Raw genomic sequence first — 20,056 nt, 5'->3', positions numbered from 1 at the left:
GAGGACCAAACCTCTGATACCAATTGTTACTATTCAAAAGCACCGAGAGGTGGGTGAATAAGTGCAAACAAGTAGCCTGTTGATTTAACCACTAATGCAATTGATGTTAACAACTTCCAAAACATATAACTTATAGCTGCAAAAATGAAATAAATGTAAACAACATCAAACATTCACACAATCATTACACATGACACAATTATTTTCATAGAGACCCTCAAATAGAGAGAAAAAACCATAGTGGGGATGACACCCCACAAGCCCTTCACTGCAATAAATAGGTTTCCCCTATTACGAGCAACAAATACCCTTTCTGAGGATTTATCCTATTTGGAGTACAACCAAATCTGTTAGGATCTATCTTGCTAGAGGATTTTAGAACTCCTTCTAAGAGTCCACCCTGTTAAAGGATTTACACCAAACGACCGGTTAAGGTCCACCAAATTAAGGGATTTCCCTTATTGCAACTATTATGGAACAACAAGTTGTATGCTCTGGATGTAGCATTCCTTTCTTGTCAGATCCAATCTGTCCTTTGCACTCTAATATTTCTCTATGCTCAACACCTCAATCACAACCCTAGCACATCGAATTCTTCTTCACAAATTCATCCAACTTCTTACTTTCATCAATACTAAGAACGGTTCTTTATAAGAACATTACTTTTTTTGCTTAATCCTCACCATTCATTCAAATTTCAACCCTTACCACATTTAATTTACATATCTCGATGTTATAATACATTTTCCTTCACCGCCCTGATCCATATTATGGATTACATGTGATTTACTCAAGAGCAGTCAAAATGTGTGTGACCAACTCTAAAATCCTTCTAGAATCTTCTATTTACACTTGCTTTGATCGTTAACTGCCACCTCATCATATCCTCATCGATTAAGACATGTCACCATAACATCTGATCTCACCACTTCATTCATACCAATCACTAAACAAGGATTTAGACTAGTAGCTCAAGAACATGAGCTGTATATTTTGCAACTTCATCTATTGTTAAGATCCTTGCTCGCCTATCATCATCATGAGTTGCGGTAGTAGCCATAGTCTCTACTAGGCATCTACATACTGTATCTATGACCGCTCCACTTAATTCTTATTGTACAATGCTCGCCATTAAAATAACCTTTTACTATTGCTCTGCTTGTATATTGGTTGTTGTACTTAACTGCTTTCCTTCTTGTCGGTCTGGTTAGCTTCTTACCAATCACTCTTTTGTCTTACTAGTTGATTCACTCAATTTCTATGGCTAAGTATCCATCGATGCCAACCAAACACTCAACTACTACTGACCATTTCACAAATCCATCATAATGCCAACACTACAAACATTTAATGCTAGCCAACTACAAAAAGGCACTCCTTTTATGGACTAGTAATAAAATTACATTACTTTTATTGAGCAATTAGAAAATAGGTTACGTAGAGGCACTAGATGTCATTCACGTGTACACTTGGCATAATATGATTGGTCAATTTAGGACATGTGCATCCGAAATTCTCTAATTGGTTGGAAATGGATAGGCGCCACATCAGCATTCTTATCTTGCAATCCTCTTTCTAATTCCACTTCTCCATCTTTGAAAGTAGAAATCTTCTTGCTGGCATGACCATCAACTTGTTTGTACATGAATCTTGATGCCTTGACCTTAATCAATCCTCAATTTTATAATTGCATTTTTTGTGCATCATTATTTTGAAAGTCAGCTCTGCTCGAACTTCAAGTTGTCCTCCGACTCTCCCTCTTCATTTCTATGCAAAACAAAGAAAGAAACTTTAAGTTTGTAAAATTACAAGTATGGACGAACTAAAACATTTCCATTGATAAAGAAAATTATTGACACCAATGTCGAGGGAATTCATCTCGTTCATTTTAAACAACTTGTGAGTCCTAATTTCAGATTCAATTCCTCTTCAACAGCTATCCAGAAAGCCGCTTGGTTATGTGATTTTATCTTTTGGACTTAATCCCCAAGTTAATTTGGTCTATGTGCCTGTGAATTTTGAGTCTCGAATGGTTTCTATGTTCTGATTTTCCTTGCATATGTTCAGCAAGCTATTGATTTTTAACTTTATGCGGGTGGTCAATCTGATTAGATTCCATAAAATTGTAACTAGTTTATGTTTCCAATAAGGGCAACTTAATCAAATCCCATTGATTTTGCAACCTGAATTTTTTTTTCCAAGCTGACCTTACCTTGGCTTGCAATCTAAAGTGGGAGGTGATTAGAATTCCAAGAACTCATAATGGAGCCAAAGTGAGGTTGGAATTCCAACCTCCCTTGGGCTCATGAACCCCAAGGAGGTCTGAATTTTGACCTGCCTTGGGCTCAAGTCTTTAGGTGAGTTTCAGTCTCCTCTTCATTTGCACTAAGACATTACAAATTCAAGGCATCCCAATTTGATTTTATCATCCCTTATAATTTCAATTGAAGATTGCACTTCACTTTTCCATTCTTCTCTGCATCAAACTCAGAATTTTACTGTTGCCTTTCAATCATTTCCAATACCCAACAAATGTAAACTTTTGCCCACAAATTTACCCCTCGTACTTTTATTTTTCCTTAAAATGTTGGACGTATATGGAATATTGATTAGGCATGGTGTCCCAAGTAAGGTCGGAATTCCACCCTCCCTTGGGCTCTAGAGCCCCAGGGAGGTCAAATTTCTGTGCTCACTTGGGCTCGCCTGAGTTAGTGCGTTCCCAAAAAAATGCTGTCCTAAAACGATTTGTCATGCCTTGTGCTCACTCTTAATTTCTTGCATTCGTAATTGAAAATTGTTTCATGGTTGTTCTCAATTCTTCATGCATTGGCTAGATCTGTGCATTCTTTAACAGAAAACAACCTCAAATTTCTCCTTCCTTACCCAAGCAATCATTTTTGTTCAGTCGTTCAATCCTCACAATGACTTGAGTTCACGTTTTAAATGATTGGGAGTGGTAGACAGAAACAAGCAAAGTCTTGGGCTGATGAAGCCCCAAGTAGGGCAGATTCCCAACCTTTCTTGGGCTCAAGAGGCCCAAGGAGTTCAGATTTCCACCCTCTCTTGGGCTCTTGCCAAGCAAAGCCTTCTCCAAAAATTCAAATATAAACCCTTACCAATGCTTGATCTCACCAAATGGTTTTTGCAAACTGATTTATTGCTCCTTCATTTTGAATTGTCTTTGATTGATTTCAGATGTTTTGTCTTTGTGAAAGTTTTGGGCAAAATCAAGGAGGTAGTTGGACATGCAGCCCAACCAAGGCCAGAATTCCTACCTTGCTTGGGCTCAGAGCCCCAAGGTTGGTGGAATTCTGCCCTCGCTTGGGCTCTACCTAAGTTCAGTCCATTAAAAAAATATGCTAAACATTGGCGTAAACTCCCAATATTCTAACTGATTTCTCCTTCATTTCAATCAAATTTTCATTACCAAATCAATTTGTTTTCCATAATTTTGCATCAGCAAGAAGTTGACTTCTGATTTATTTCACCTTCAACGGCTTGTGTTGGCTTCAACTCTTAAATCTTACCTTTCAAATGTCAATTTTCTTCCATACCCCTGATTTAATCACCATGGTTGAGCAGATGGGAAATTATTAGTTTCATGCCTCATAAAGCAAGGGCACAAATCAGGGAGTGGTTGGGAACAAGGAGCCCCAAGGAGGGTGGAATTTCACCCTCACTTGGGCTCATGAAGCCCCAAGAAGGTCCAAATTCCGACCTTACTTGGGCTTGTCCAAGTTAGGTTCCCCAAACAAGTTGCTAAGTGTTGAGCTAAATTTTGATATCTCAATCTGCCTTCTTCAGTTCAACACACGTCCATTTGCAAATTGACTATGTTTCATAATTTCTAGATTGCCAACAAGCTGGCTTGCTTCTTATGTTTTTTTGTGCAATTCACTTCATTCCTCAAAAATTGCATCCCAAACTTGAAGTTCTCAATCTGACCTCACTTCCTTCAAGTCAATACTTAGCTCCTTTTCACTCACATGTCATTGGCCAAAGTTGATTTAAATCAGACCGATCCCCTAGACTCTAAGACCACTCTAAGGCTAGGCATCTAAGACCTTGAAAGCTGTCATACTATCACTAAAACCCCTAAATTACAGACTGCTAGAGAAAATAGACGAGGTCCCCATTTGCAATGTGGTGATCATTTGAAAACTTCACAATACTATCAAAGCACAACAGATTACACAATGTGTTTCATGTAATATGCCTCTAGAAGGCATTGGGGCCGCATATTAGTCTTTCCACCGAGTTGCATCATTTGGATCATAAAAACAAACTTATAGTTGTACCTAAGATTATCTTAGATCTTAAAGAAAATAAATTAAGAAACATGACAATTACAGAATATTTCATATGTTGGAAGGATCTTCCAACCAAGGATGTCACTTGGGAATGTGTGAAGCTCTTGAGCATCTCAGCTTTCTTTCTTGGTCTATGTATCTATCTATCTACCTATACACTGTCATGCCCCACCATGCCCATGACATTATTCCTAGATTGCCATCTCACATCCCACCATCCCACCATCCCATCCTGAAGACGTTATGAAATCTAGCTGATGAGCTTAGAAGCCACACAAAAGGGGTATTTATTCCATCAAAATTTACCTGGATTGCATAGCCTCATCTATTTTTAGGCCACAAAAGAACGGCCACAATTACATATGAAGCTATTTCAGAAAAACATGAAGCCGGGTTATCATTGTATAATCACTTTGGCTTACCACTATGCCATGCTCTTTTAAACTTTCTATTCATTGAAAACTGTTGAGTAACTTTGTTAAGTAGGGTGGTACATGATTCCCCTATTAGTCTCCCAAGGGAAATATCAAATTCTAAATCAATTTTCTATCTTAGTTCTTTTCTAAAAAGCAAAGTATAATGTAAATAGAATGATGTGAAACTATCTTGACCCTAATATTCTAGTTCATAGTTTCCCTTCATCAACATCCATCACATGCACATGAATGCAGACTCATTATAAATGTAGAAGTTGTTTAAAGGGAAACTCAAAAATTGAATACCTCAGAATATGGGATGAGTGTTTCAGAACACAGACTTTGGATGGAAGGCTTGATGATTGAAGGTGGGAGTGCCTTGCTTAAAACAGAAGACAATATGTTCCCCAACAAGTAGAATGGTAAAAGCCATGGTGCTTGTGGAAAGGAATGATCTGATAAGTAAGCAGCTGCATGATCTTCCTTAACCTGCTTTTCAGAATATTTCTCTATTGCATCTGAAATCTCTCTCTCCTGAAGCAATCTACCAAGAACCAAGACATCCTGCTTATAAAAAAAATGGACCAAAGAGATGTCACATAACAGCTTTATAACATAATGGCAAAGCTGAAAATCACTCTCAAAAAGGGTAAAGTTACAGTAAATGCCTATCTTAATACGATGAAATAAGAGAAGTCGACTGACCTGCAAAGAAGAATTACAACCTTGGCCAAGGGCATTTGACATAGCATGTGCAGCATCACCGACTAAGACAGCTTTACCATTAGCATCATGAAATCTACTGCACTTCACCTGCAAAAGAAAGGCTTTTGAGTAAGAAGCAAAAGAATCTTAATATTTGTTCATTTAGAATATTTGCACAATATCATTGAGAACAACTTAAATACTATGCACCATTGTACTTCGGTTTGAATTCCTAGTGTATATTTCTTGCCTTTGTATCATCGTTGTTGCCTGATTTCTGTAATAGTACTTTTCATCTGCAATATAGACAACTCTACAAATTTCTTTCACTTCTCAGTCAAATGCTAATATTTCTGGGAAACATGTTTGGGGAAGAACTATAGCAGTTGAAACATGGAAGATCCTCATGCTTTGAAAGTAATGCAGAACTCAGAAAGTTTATACATTGATGGTGGTTGTGTTAGGAATATTCTGATAGCGCATGAAATGATAAGGTACTGGAAATTTGGAAATAAATTTAAGAAGAATATACCATACATTTTTCAGAGTATAACAGTTACAAACTCAAGAATAAAAAGATATGAATTGAATTGAAAAAAATTCTGGAAAAAACCATGAAATTTTGAATAAATATTCCAGATCATGCTCCACAATCAATCATCAGAAAGAAGAAGTTTTATATTTTTCCTATGATGTCAGTTCAGCTTTAGCGGATCAGCAATTATTTTCCCTGGGTTTCTTATGGCTGAGTTCAGCCATTTAATATATATGATTTGCTCAAATACAAAATTGAATACAGAACACAGTTCTCAATTGTTGAATGAAAATTATAAATCCAAATGGTTATTATAGTGCATCTGTTAATACAAAATTGAAATCATCATGTTACTTTTTACTGAGAGCATCAATGTCTCAGTTACTTTATTGAAAGGAAAAGCAGTACCAATGCCACTCCCACTAGCTCCACCATGCAAACCCAAGCCAGACCAAGACCAGGATCAAGGTGGGGCTGGTATTCCATTTGAGGTTAAGGTGATCAAGTATAGCAAGGGAGTCGGATAAGAGGTTGTATACAGTTTTAGCTTTGGAAGAATTCAACAGGGTGCCATCAGGCCACTTTAGCAGGGGTAACCTATCTAGTGTTTACTATACAGGGTAAAGATACTTTAACGCATGTAGTATAGCACGATACAACACAAAACAGATACTTTATTCATATATGCAATATGCACTCAATGCTGACGTTCCGAATACAATGATTACAACAATTCTCCTGATGTTTTCAAAGTCCCTTCCGGAGGGTGTACATATACTTTCCCGAAGGGGTGACTCAACCGTCATGCGCCCATTCGGATACAACTCTACCCGTCAGCTACAATATAGATTTTACCGACAACATCTAGGGCCTCTCTATAGTGCTTGGGAAATTTGACATTCTCCTAGGCTTCTGTCAGCATAGAGTAGGTTTTTTTCTGAGTATTGGGAATGTCATATTTGGACATCATCTCCTGCCAACCAATTAGTCTACCATCCACAGTAAGTTCTCCAAGTCCATTAAGGCCTAGCTTTAAGCACTGTCTTGCTAAACATCCTTGAAGAAGGGAAAGAGGTTTCCCATTCTTTCTAAGTTCCACCATATTGATTTCTCTGCACAAACCTTGAATTCCTCATCTACCAAACTGTTCCCTGAAATTAGATGCCTCACATGCTCCCAACCCTTCCATACAGATTGAAAGACTTGAGATCCTTCTACCCTGATTTTCCATTTGCCTGAGAGGTCATGAATATGCAGACCTTCCATGACTTACCAACACTAGATGCACCTCTAGTAATATTGCTCCGGATTAGGACTTTCCATAGTTCTCCTCCCTGGGTAGCCTTAGGTATCCATTTGACTGCAAGGGCAATGCCTTGCAGTTAGGAATGTTAATGATTGTAGCTTTGATGGGATGATTTCAATCGATGAAATCAAATGTTTGAATGGCCTATTGGCCTTAAATATTTTGATATCCACCCTCCACTATTATTTTCATGGAGCATTATTATTATTGATAACAAATTATTTAGATATATATATATATATATATATATGATATATACATACATACATATGTGTGTGTGTGTGTGTGTAGTATATATGAGATATATTATGTATATATTTATTATCCATATATAAAATTTATTATCATATATTATAATCATGATAATACATTAAACGAATATCATTTGTGATATATATAACTAATACGAGTTAAGATGTTAACAAGAGACATGTCTCTATGGGAGACATGCCTCTTTATATCATATACGTATTCATTGAAAGAATTAACTTGCAACAAAGTGCTATTACAAGTTACAGGAGAAATATGTCAAATAGAATCAACACATACATCTGGAGAACAGTGATTACAATTTGAAATTCCTATTTCCTATAAAGCATATCAAAATTAACATGGTATCACAGAAGGTTCTTCTCCGGCCTGTGAATGAGTAACAAAAGTGCAGATTGGCAAACGAATCTCTAAGGTCTGTAATTTGTTAAGAAGAAATAACATTTAACCTCTATTTGAAGGATCAATGGAGATTACATTCTGAAATATTATCCATCAATATTGCATCTATTCTGAAAACAAACATTAAATAGATAATGACAAGAACAATATGTATGTAGTCAAAATCTGGAAAAGAACGCTTAAACAGTCCATGCGATAATAACACAAATGATATTTATTAAATCAAAATCATTTTTTCCAATACTATCAAAAATTTGAGATTTATGATGCCATATACTTGGAGGAAAACTCAATGACAATGTTAATAAAGATTGAATGATTGACGGAAAATAACAGCAATCTGTTTTAGACTACAATGACTAGTCAAAAAAGCAACAGTAAACAATTTTTTTTGTGTTCAACTTCCTTGAAGAAAATTATCAGGAGTCATATTGGTGCGATTTCTGATTGGTTTTTGGCACAGAATTGTCTCATTGAACAGTCAAACATTTCTTTTGGCACAAGACTCTGAAATCATGGCACATAACATTCCCTTAGCCATGAGTTTTCTACCAAGAATTAGATTTGGGCGCAAGCTTTTATTGTTTGGTGTCTATTTGTCAGCGCAACTCCTTGGAAAGTAAATACAAACCTTAATGGTTCATCCTTTCTGGGCCAACTGAATTCTATGGCTTCATAGAGTTGGAAAATTGGGCTTAGGGTGCAAGTGGCATCATTCACCATGCGATTAATGCTGGAAGAATAATCTGCAAAGATCGAACAGATATATCCACAAATGCACACAACTTATACTTAGTGCCTCCTAATGCTAAGGAACACATGTCTCCTTTCCTAAACTGGAGTATGGTGTATGAGATTTTAGTTCATATTCTCATCATCTGAAGGAATGATTTAACAAACTGGTGAGCCTTCAATAACTGTAATCATTTCTTGCAAAAGTACATCATCCATGCTAAAAACTCTAGATTTCTATCGCTGCAGTTACAATGCAGTCTATTATTTAGCATTCTCCAGAATTTCTTGATACAGGGTGTTGTGAAAAGCAGAGAGCCAAAGTTATCTGAGATTTACAGACTAAAAATTATGAGTCAAGTGACGAGTTATTATTATTGGTCAATTTATTAATTATGGACAGCAGAGTAAATATATTATTCTGAGAAAATACTTGAACAGTAAATGGAATTCAGAACCATGCTATAAAAGGCAAATACCAAGTGCAACAACAATAGAGATTCTGAACAAATTGTGAATGTCATTCAACATCCCTTGGACATAAGCTCTAGCCCGAGCATGTGGAAATCATCTACTACCAATAACGACTCAGATCATATCCAACAAGGAACAGAAACGTAGAACTTGGCCATCAAGTTTTTGACATTGGAAGAAAAGATATGTGAGACAAGATATCTCATAGCACAGCAGTGGAAATGATACACACGGGTGGGATTGGCCATACATGGAGGGAAATCATTGTCATGTTGGAATGAAGACAAACATTATCATGTTTTTCAATTAATGGATGATTACAACAGGAAGCCGTTGAGTGTGTATTCAGCAATGGCTCAATGGGATATTGATATTGTACTGGATGTATGTCATGGTCTTTGAGATGATGACGCTTCCTCCGATATAGATATGTAATCACCACCTGAATTCACAGGATATAGATATGTCTGAATGCACACCCAAGAGGATTTGTGAGATGGCTAGATTACAATATTAAGCATAGTCAAAATTTTAGGAGAAACGTGGAATTAATAATGGCTCAATAAGAATTAAACATGACGACAACTCAGAAAGAAACCATGATGAAAGCAACTTCTACTTTGTATCCCTCGAAATGTATTTAGCGTGAATCTCTTATGGAAGGAGTCTGAGCATTAATTTAGTATTCATTACTGAACTTGTCTATTAGTGTTGGGCACTAGATAAGGTTGTGGAGTTTAGCGTTGGACAATGCCTTGTTTTCAAGGAGATATTAGCTCAGATTTGGAAACTCTGAAGTTTGATCTGACACTGAAAAGTCTCTTATTTCTAGCGTGTGAGAAATTTCTATTCACTCATAAGGTTGTTTTCTTGACATCAAAATGAAGGGCTTTAGAAACCTTCATGGTGATCGATGAGAGCACAGAGGATATGCTCAAATTGTTTGACAAATACTTAATGGAGATGTTTTTTCTTTTGAAGCATATGGAAGGTCTATTGCTTCGTGAATACAGCCTGGAACAATATTTTTGCTTTAAATGGTGATTTTCAATGATAGGACCCTCACTGGAGAAACTTACATCAAGGATGTTGATGTGCATTTACTCCATAATAGTTATATAAGTATTTTATTATCTTGAATGTTTAGTGTTGCCAAGCCTAAGGATAAATCCACAGTTTAGTACATTCAGTCATGTTACTATGAATCAAGGTATACTTTCGTGACAGAGGGAGCAGATAAAGGATATGCTTTAGTTGACTTTTAGGATCTTGGTCATATTGATTCAAAAGGAGTAGACCATGTTGAGATGGATTCTCTAGTGAAATAAACTGTAGCAATCAGAGGACTATGATCCATGAGATAAAGTTTCATATGTGTACATTGAAAGGCCTTTATGCGAATCCCTAAACCGTAGATGGATACCTGGAATGATGTTCATTCAAAGTACATAATCATTGAAGATCTGATTGGCCGATATTTTCTCTAAGCCTTCTGCAAAGTGAAGTTTGTACATTATTGAAGATAAGCTTGGAATTATGGATTGGAGCCCCAGCATCAGTGATTACCTCAGATGTACTTTAATATGTCCTTCTCTATAAGAGAGAAGTTTGTGGTTAAAACCCTTGTTCCACCCTCTACTATGGTTCGTGGTGGATGTCATGTGAGTTATTACATGATTTTGTAGAAACATCATGAAAGGTGACGATCTTTCATTGATGTTTGATTGTGGTTACTATTGTAAGGTGACGATCTTAACAATAATTTAACCTTCTATCGTGATGGATGTCGTATGGATGATGTCTATGGAGATCATGATAGTGCATATCTCTTATGTAACTAATAAGTAATGCTCATAATACTATAATTTATAGTACTGAGATATGGCATGGTGGATGCTATGATACATTGTATTAGTGCAAACACCATGAGCAAATATCTTCTCTAGTAGACATCATAAGATGTGATGCCAGTGGACATACCAAGAAAAGAGATGAGAATGGTGAATATCATATGGTTGATATTCTTGGGTGTACCATACTTGTGATGATACCGTGAGGTCACAGTAGTACACTGTATGTTGTTTATTTAGAAAGAAATCATCCTCCCTAGCTAAGAGGGAGTGTCAATGATTATAGCTTCAATTGTCATCTGTAAATATTGTGTAGCCAACAAGGTGTTGTCGTCGGTAAAGATTTTGTAGCCAACGGGTAGATTAGTATTGTCATGTAGCCGACGAACCCCTTCGGAAAGGTTCAGCGGGAAGTATTTATACCCCGTCTGGGATCATTGTAAATCATCTTATGCTCCGTATGTAATATCTTGGCATATGCAAATGACAAACGAAGAACTGTTGTCACTGTTCTTGATCATTAATCAATTAATCTATGTGGTAAACATTTGGCGTCATTGCTCGATGGACCTGGAACAAAGGTTGGAATGAAGACTAATGCCGAATCAATTAAACAAAAATAAGAATAAGCTGAAGGATAGAGACGAAATCTGCATAGCTCAAGGAAATTTAATTTTGGCGCAGCAGGCCAAATGCAAACGGAGGTTTCAAAAGATTGCCGATGGACACCGTAGCGCTAAGGAATTGTTGGAGGAGACTCACCAGCGGGTGGAATTGGAGGAGGAAGCAAGAGAGGAATTTTTGAACTTGTATTCGTCAAGGGAAGAGAATCCAGACCGAAGGGAATTGACTCGCACGGCTCGAAGTACCAACGGAGCACAAGCATGGAGTGAACTCTTCGTACTTCAGAAGATCTTTCTTCACCAAGGTTCGTAGCTGTTGAGACCGCCGGTGTGGGAGAGCAGACCGCCGGTGTCAGACCGTCGGTGTGGGAGTGAACAATGCCAGTGTTGCAGGACCGAACAACATTTGTGCACAAAATCCAGTAGTAATGGCGGGACCAAAGGAAAAGCTACCAAAGTTTGATGGCAATGATGTGGTCGATCCAATCCAACATTGTAAAACATGAGAAATGATTTGGAGGGCAAATGGCATAACAGATACAAACAAATGGGTCCAACAATTTCTGGCAACCCTAAGGGGTGTTGCAATTGATTGGTTCGCCAATGCAGATCCACAAAAGTTAAACAGTTGGGACAATATTAAGAAGTTTATCACGGAATTTCAACTATTGCGGGATGACAATGAGATTGTAGCGGAGATATACAATACTAAGCAGGGGAAGAACGAAACTGTCCGAGTCTATGCCAGGAAATTAAAAGACTTGATAAATAAAATGGCAACTAAGCCCACCGACGAACTGCAAAAAAAATGTTGAAGGCCTGCACTCGAAGTTGCAGAAGAAAATGAAGATTGTGCCGCCATCGTCATACATTGAAGTGTACAATCGAGAAATGAACCTAGAAAGTGAGCAGAAGACGAAAAAGAAGAAGAGTAGCTCCTCTGAGTTAGATGACGATGTGTCTTCCGAAGAAGAGAGCAGCAATGATGAAAATAGCAGCAAGAAGGTCCAAGCTCTCTAGAAGGACATGATCCGTATGATGAAGGAATTTAAGAACATGCAAAAAGAAACGAAGGGAAGCAACCTGTGGTGCATAGAGTGTAAGACAGAGGGTCACACCAAAGGGTCCTATCCAAAGAATCAGTTCTGCAATATCTGCCAGATCATGGGACATTCCACAAAAGAATGTCCCTTCAACATGAAAACCAGAGGACCTCAACAAGTGCTCCTGGCACAGGAAGCTTCCACGTCCGGAGGGAGCGGGAACACAAGCACGAAGGGTGCCACGTCCGGAGGATACAGAAATAATAGATGGAGGCAGAACAACAATGCGAAAAATAACAATAACAATGGTAGCCGAAGTCAGATCCAGTATGATGTGAACGGATGGACAATCGTTTAGTTCCGCACATGTAATTTGTGGGGCCACTTTGCCCAGGATTGTACCACGGCAAATACACCGAAATTATTATGCAGACGGTGTGGACCTAGCAATCATGAAGATGCCAAGTGCCTAAAGTCTGGAGTGAATCTGATCACCGTCGGGATGGACGAAGGGGAGGTGTCGGCAATCACGCGGAAACAAGTAAAACTATACCCTGACCCAACAGAAGAAAAGAAGAGGCTGGAGGAAGTACGGAAGGAAATTGAGAAAGCAACACAAGCGAACACATCTCAGTTGAAGGACACAACGAGCACCTCACCAAGGAACTGTGCGGAACAGAACATTGTACAGCAAATACTACAAACAGAGGTACTCGTCAAAATAGGTGATCTGTTGCTCACAATGCCTCAACTCCGATCGGCACTCACTAATATTGCGCCAGCTGCTAAGTTACTAGGAGAACCAGGAAGAGGGAAAAAAATTGCCGCTGGTGGAGAAGACCCAATGTTGTTAGCCCTCACATCTAGATGACATCCGACGGTTGTCGAGATGGGGATTCTGGGAAATGTGCTGACGGACATAATTGTCGATGGAGGGTCCAGCGTAAATGTCTTACTCGAGGATATCTAGAAGAGGTTGGGACAATCGATGTTGTGGCCACCTACATTCCAGTTGTTAACAGCGGACTAACATGGCATTAAACCTCTTGGCGTCCTAATGGCACAATCGGTGACGATTGGCACACAGTCATTCCTGCTTGACTTCGTCATGATCCCACTAAAGAGGAAAGGATACGATGCCATTCCAGGCCAGGGATGGCTCATACAAGCTAGAGTTAAACACGACTGGAAGAAAAACACTCTATCACTTGAAAGCAAAGGGCAAAAATTTGTCATTGATTTACACACACAAATGGTAGGCAAGGAGGCAGCGTCGTCAGACTCAGAAGGTGAAGGCGAAAGTGACGATGAAGGAAAGAAGAGAATGGAACCAGACGAAGGAGTATTGAGACTAGAAGGAGGATCGAAGGACGACGACCTAGACTCGATGAATGGCCTTTTCCACTAGCAGATAGAAGACTACGAACTCTTTTCGAGTTGTAATATGTTAAGGGTCAACGAAGGTGAGAAAAAAAAGAAAATGAATATCTAAAGGAATACAGAGAAGCAGAAGAAGGAAAGGTGGTTACGGCTGAAGCCGAGAGGAAGAACATACAGTATGAACCCAAAAAAAAGAAAGATCCCACCATCCAATACACGGTGAACGGACTACATAGAAAGAAAAGAATACACCGCACCATAAAATTAGTTGAAGGGTGCCGGCAGCAGGGAAAACACATCGTACAGTCTGCACAGGAAACAAAGAGAACAAGCTTGGTGAAAACTTCAGCAATACAGAGTGAAGGTTCTACAATCAAGAATACAGTTATTGACAGCAAGGGATGGAAACCAACGAAATTGCAGGCACAATGGGCTACAGAGGTGACATGGAACAGATGCAAGGCGTGGCATGATAAGCACCTGGAACTAAACAGGTTTCAACCGGGGCAGTTGGTGTTGAAGTATGACGAAAGAAACGAAGTCAAACCAGGAAAATTCAAAGTCAGATGGGTTGGGCCATACCAGATCCGAGAGGTAGGTGACAATGGAGCAATAAAATTGTGAACCTTGGACGAGCAAAAAGTGCCTCAGGCAGTCAATGGGTCAAAGCTAAAAATATACCATGCCAAGAAGACTCCATCGTCGCCGCAGAATGGCCAAGTCTGTACAACTCCCTCATCGTCGCAGAATGGCAAAGTTCCAAGGGAAAATTGAGTTGAATTGTTGTTATTAAGAAAAACAAAAAAAAAAGAGAGAAAAATTGGAAAAAAAAAAGTTAAGTTTACTAGGCGGACAAAGTGTTTCGCAAGCATCCTTCACATCGCACGCAACTTCTTCTTCTTTTTTTCAACGTCTCTTTCATATTCCGCGAAATTGTTTTCTGTGACCGCGCCCTTTCTTACCACGTCTTACCTCTTCCTTTCTGCGGGTTGTCTTTCCAACTGCAACTCGTAAGGACAATTTTGATTCTTCCCCCCACGTCTTGACTTCTTCATTTTTCGCAGATGAGCGGCGGGGCTCTACTTTTCCTGTGGACACTTTTCTATCTCCCCATGGATGTTGTTGTCGTGAATGTCTTTGTCCTACGGAGGTTCTTGTTACCCGCAAATGCCTTTAATTCCCTGCGGCCCTAATTTCTTCTTTCCGCGGATAGCCTGCTTTCCCACGGACATCACCTGCGGATATCTCCCTCTCCCATGGACATTCCTCACGAGTGCCTGTTCCCCACTGCTCAGACCTCTTCTTTCTACATGCACCTTTCTTATTTCTCCCTTGGTGGTGTCCTTTTCTCCCTCGGTGGTGTTCTTTCCTTCCACAAACATTACATCTTCATCCTCCAATCTTGGTCATCAATGTGTTTGCCTTTTGTTACCCGTGGCGTCTACAGGGTTGTTGTTAGAGTAGAGTATGCGTGAATGTTCTCTTGGAACTAAGGGTAAAGAATGATTTTGGCATGCTGTGAATATAAAACTCGTGGATGAGCAGCGGAGTTTAGGAGGACGTGGCCCTACTATTACCTGAGCAGATTCCATGATTTGTACTGGAAACAAGAAGATCATTGGCTTTTATAAATAGGTGAATGACGACATCTTGGAGGGAAAAAGCATCAGAGCAGTTAAGAGTGATAGAGAGACAGATCAAAAGAAAGAGGCACAACAACGGACAAGCAGAGGAAGGACCCCAAAAAAAAAAACAACAAATTGAAATAGTTCGGAATGAGGAACACATGATGCCAAAGGGAAAGGTAGACATAAGCAGTTGCCAGAAAGTGTGTGGAATCAAAAGAAAATGATAGAAATAGTGTGTTCCATGCAGTTTTGTGTGGGTTTTGGAGTGCTAATTTGGTCTTGGCGGTGAGGTCGACCCTACCTTGTATCATGAAAGACCCCCAGTCAGTGCAGATATCAGTCGTGGGAAGTGTGACCAATTGATGAGACCTGGAGCTGCTGCGGGCATGGAGTGTCTGTGTACCAGAGGCACCTGGAGTAGGTGATGGACATGAGGTTGTCTTGGTGAATGCATAGAGAGCTCAGGAGGAGCTGATCATCCAGTTGAATGCAGTTCAGCGACATTTGGCTTAGGGTACCCAGGAGTAGGAAGCAAAGAAAGCAGCACAAGTGGCTATCAAGGTCAGCGAAGAAACTAGTATTGTGTTAGCAAAGGCTACAGATGCAACGTGGGTTGGAGACCAATTTGATGCAGGCACAAGACGAATGTGAAAGTGATGTGACAGAAACAGATCTATCTTGTTGTAGTTAGCCAGTTAACGTATTTTGATTATTAATTTGTCTCGGATATTTTGTAATTATTGTCCAGAGACGACTTTTTCTTTTGGGGGGATGATGTCGTCTGTAAATATTGTGTAGCTAACAAAGTGTTGTCATCGGTAAATATTTTGTAGCCGACGGGTAGATTAGTATTGTTATGTAGCCAACGGACCCCTTCGGGAAGGTTCAGCGAGAAGCATTTATACCACATCTGGGATCATTGTAAATCATCTTATGCTTCGTATGTAATCTCTTGGCATATGTGAATGATAAACAGAGTACTACTATCGCTGTTCTTATTCATTAATCAATTAATCTACGCGGTAAACATCAATCGAATGATTCCAATCGATGAAATCAAAATTTTGAATGGCCTATCGACCTTAAACATTTTAATATTTGTCCTTCACTATTATTATCGAGGAGAATTATTATTGATAATAAATTATTAAGTATATATGTGTATGCGTATATATATAATACACACACACGCACAGATATATATATATATATATATATATATATATATATAGATCTGTGCGTGTGTGTGTGTGTGTGTATGTTATATATATATGAGATACATTATCCATGTATATAAATTATTATTATAAATTATAATTATGTCAATACATTGAGCAAATATCATTTGTGATATATATAACTAATGTGAGTTAAGATATTAACAAGAGACATGTCTCTATAGGAGACATGCCTCTTTATATCATATACATATTCATTGAAATAGTAACTTGAAACGCAGAAATCAGTAAGTGTTTTTACAAGTTACAACAGCAACATATTGTTAGCCCTCATATGGACCCAGTTTTAGATTTTTCAAAATGAGAACCTTCTTCATCTCAACCCTTACTTGAGTTTTATATCTCGGTTCTATTTGGGCTTTGAACCTCGTTGAACTGAGTTCAAAACGATTCAATATGGGTCAGCAAGTACAATCAGTTCAAGATGGGCCTTCAACCACCTTGAACTAGTTTAAACTAGTTCGAAGGGTTCAAACAAGTTCAATGGAAATGTACGAAGTGTAGATTGGTTCATGCAATTATATGTGGTTTCAACATGGTTCAAATCACTTCGAAGGGTTCAAAATGGAACAATTGGTTCAACTAGTACGAAGGGTTCAGATTGGTTCAAACAGGTTCAGACTAGTATATACTAGTTCAGGATGGTCTAAATAGGTTAATTTAGTTTAAGTGCAGCTTCCAAGTTTAGTACTAGAATTGAGCAATACAAAGTTCACCAGTTCAAGGTTATCGGAGGTTCAGAATTAGAAGTACAGTTCAAGTTGGTTCAAATTGGGTTCATACAGGATTGGATTAGTTCAAACTAGTTCAATAGTTCAAATTGGTTCAGCAATTCAGAAGACTTAGTCAATATTGCACTTGAATTTGGTGTCATAATGTTGGATAAAAATGATGACACAGCTCCATATTAAGGTTTAGGTAGAATAACATACCCAAATAATGTAGATCAACACTAATTAATGATCCAAATACAAGAATTAGCATGAAAGATTTTCATAACTTTTAATGCAACATGTAATTACGAATTCGTTGATGACAGAAAAACAGTCATGTTGCGGGGGGCATAACTTTTAATCCCACCATTGGATCGAGCTAAATTTTGGTTATGATTGCACAATCCTAATTGTCTAAATCCTCTCTTCACGGATCATACGTTACAAATGTCTGAGCATAACACTGTCTTAATTGCTAATGCAATCACAAAATGATGACAACACTTCATCACCAGAAAATGTCACCTGTTCATATTTGATTATAAATATTATAAAATGATATTTGTAAACTCTTAATTATAATGTTTATAAATGATTGATGTTATAAAAAGGATTTATGGAGAAGGCAAAAAGTGAAACATAAAGTAAAAAGATCAATTGGCTACGTTTCAAGAATCGGTTATAGTAACCAGAAAAGTTCTGTGGAAAGGATTTTATGGGAGACAAAATTTCATTAGCAAGGGGGGGACTCTTTCCAGAAGCCTTTTGCACTGCAAGGAAAGGGAATTTTCTATTCTGTTTCTAATTGTAATGGAGGGGCTGGCTTTTCTTTCTATCCAGATGTAATGTACAGCTCATTTTTGGATATTGAATAATGGAGGGATGGTTTATGAGTCTTTGAATTCATTATTGTTTCTTCAGATTTTGTTGAGCTTTTGTCTCATTAAACTTATTTTCAGCATCATGTTTTATTCATTAAGTTGTGCATGTGTTTGATTCCAGAACTTTGTTTTCTAAAATAAGCTATGTTTGGAAAGGATACAAGTTTCTTGATTTAATGAGTTACAAATTTTGAATGTGAGAGGATTGAGCTTTGTATCAAATTCTCACATTTATTTTGTTTCCGTATTTAAATGTCCTCTCATCTACATCATGTTTATGGTTATTTGGTGCCTTTGGTGCTTTTTGGTAAAAAGCATATCGGCATTTTAATTCATTGCAAACCTTTCAAAGAGGGAGTTGTACCTCTCAATTCAGAGGAAAGTTATCAATCTAATGATAACATCTCCAATTGTTAGTAATGTTTGTATTTCTATCTGGGCATCATGAGTCATTGTGTGTTGATCTTTTTGAAGTGCAAATTTATTCACTAATAGATTTTTGGCGACTCCGCTGGGGAAAGGAATCAAAGGCTAGTGTTGTATTTATTTTCTCAGTTATTTTGTAAATGCAAGGAAGAGTTGGTGACTGTATTGATTCATCATGTTGAAAGGAAGAGTTGTAAGGAAGATAAGGTCGAATACCTCTGTTGTCAGTAAATATTGTGTAGCCAACGAGTTGACGTCGTCGATAGATATTGTGTAGCCGATGGGTTGACGTCGTCAATAGATATTGTGTAGCCAACGGGTTGATGTGGTCGGTAATTGTTATGTAGCTGACAGACCCCTTCGGGAAGGTTCTTCGAAATGGTATATGTACAACTTTGGATCATCATTATAATCATCATTGGAAGCACTATGTAATCTCTTTGGCATATATGCGAATAATAAAAGGAGTACTGTTGTGTTACATGTTCTTGTCTATATGCATTAATCTATTTACCCCATACGGTAAACGTTTGGCGCCATTGCCCAATGGACTTGGAACGAAGGCAAAGGAATGAAGACTAATATCGAATCAATTTAACAAAGACAGAAATAAGATAAGGGGAAAAGATGAAATATGCACAGCACAAAAGAATTTAATTTTGGCACAATAGGCCGAGTACAGACGAAGGTTTTAGCAGATAGCCGACGGACACTGAAGCACCAAGGAATTGTTGGAAGAGACTCAATAGCAGTTGGATTTGGTGGAAGAAGCAAGGGAGGAATTTCTGAACCTATATACACCAAAGGAAGAGAATCCAAATGGAAGGGAATTAACTTGCACGGCTCGGAGTGCCGAGGGAGCACGAGCGTGGAGTGAACTCCTCATCCTCGATACACTTCCGAAACGGACAACTTCACTTAATGAAGACCCTTCTTCACCAAAGAATGCAGCTATTGGAAATAAGACGACTATCCGAAAGAGCGCCGATGTTGGAGTGCAGAGCACCGGTGTCGGAGCGCAAAGCATCAGGGTCGGAGTGCCGAACAGGGCCGGTGTTGCAGTACTGAACAACACCCGTACACAAAATCAAGTAACAATGGCAAGACCAAAGGAGAAGTTGCCA

General features: G+C 38.4%; 1 protein-coding gene across 2 annotated transcripts in view; it reads right to left on the bottom strand.

The window, feature by feature from the left end:
* Positions 1 to 20,056, bottom strand: part of LOC149542012 (uncharacterized) — a 163,630-nt gene that overhangs the window by 67,781 nt on the left and 75,793 nt on the right. For both annotated transcript variants that reach the window (XM_089797056.1, XM_089797057.1), the window contains exons 5-6: positions 5,432 to 5,539; positions 5,033 to 5,290 (exon numbers count right to left, since the gene is read on the bottom strand). In XM_089797056.1, the coding sequence (XP_089653182.1) occupies positions 5,033 to 5,290; positions 5,432 to 5,539 (366 nt within the window). The remainder of the gene's footprint in view (positions 1 to 5,032; positions 5,291 to 5,431; positions 5,540 to 20,056) is intronic.

The sequence above is a fragment of the Cupressus sempervirens genome, chromosome 8 (assembly GCF_028749045.1).
Source record: "Cupressus sempervirens isolate cs-2001-9-10 chromosome 8, ASM2874904v1, whole genome shotgun sequence".
Classification (NCBI taxonomy): Eukaryota; Viridiplantae; Streptophyta; class Pinopsida; order Cupressales; family Cupressaceae; genus Cupressus; species Cupressus sempervirens.
The sequence above is the reverse complement of the archived record's forward strand: the minus strand, read 5'-3'. Positions and strand labels throughout refer to the sequence as shown.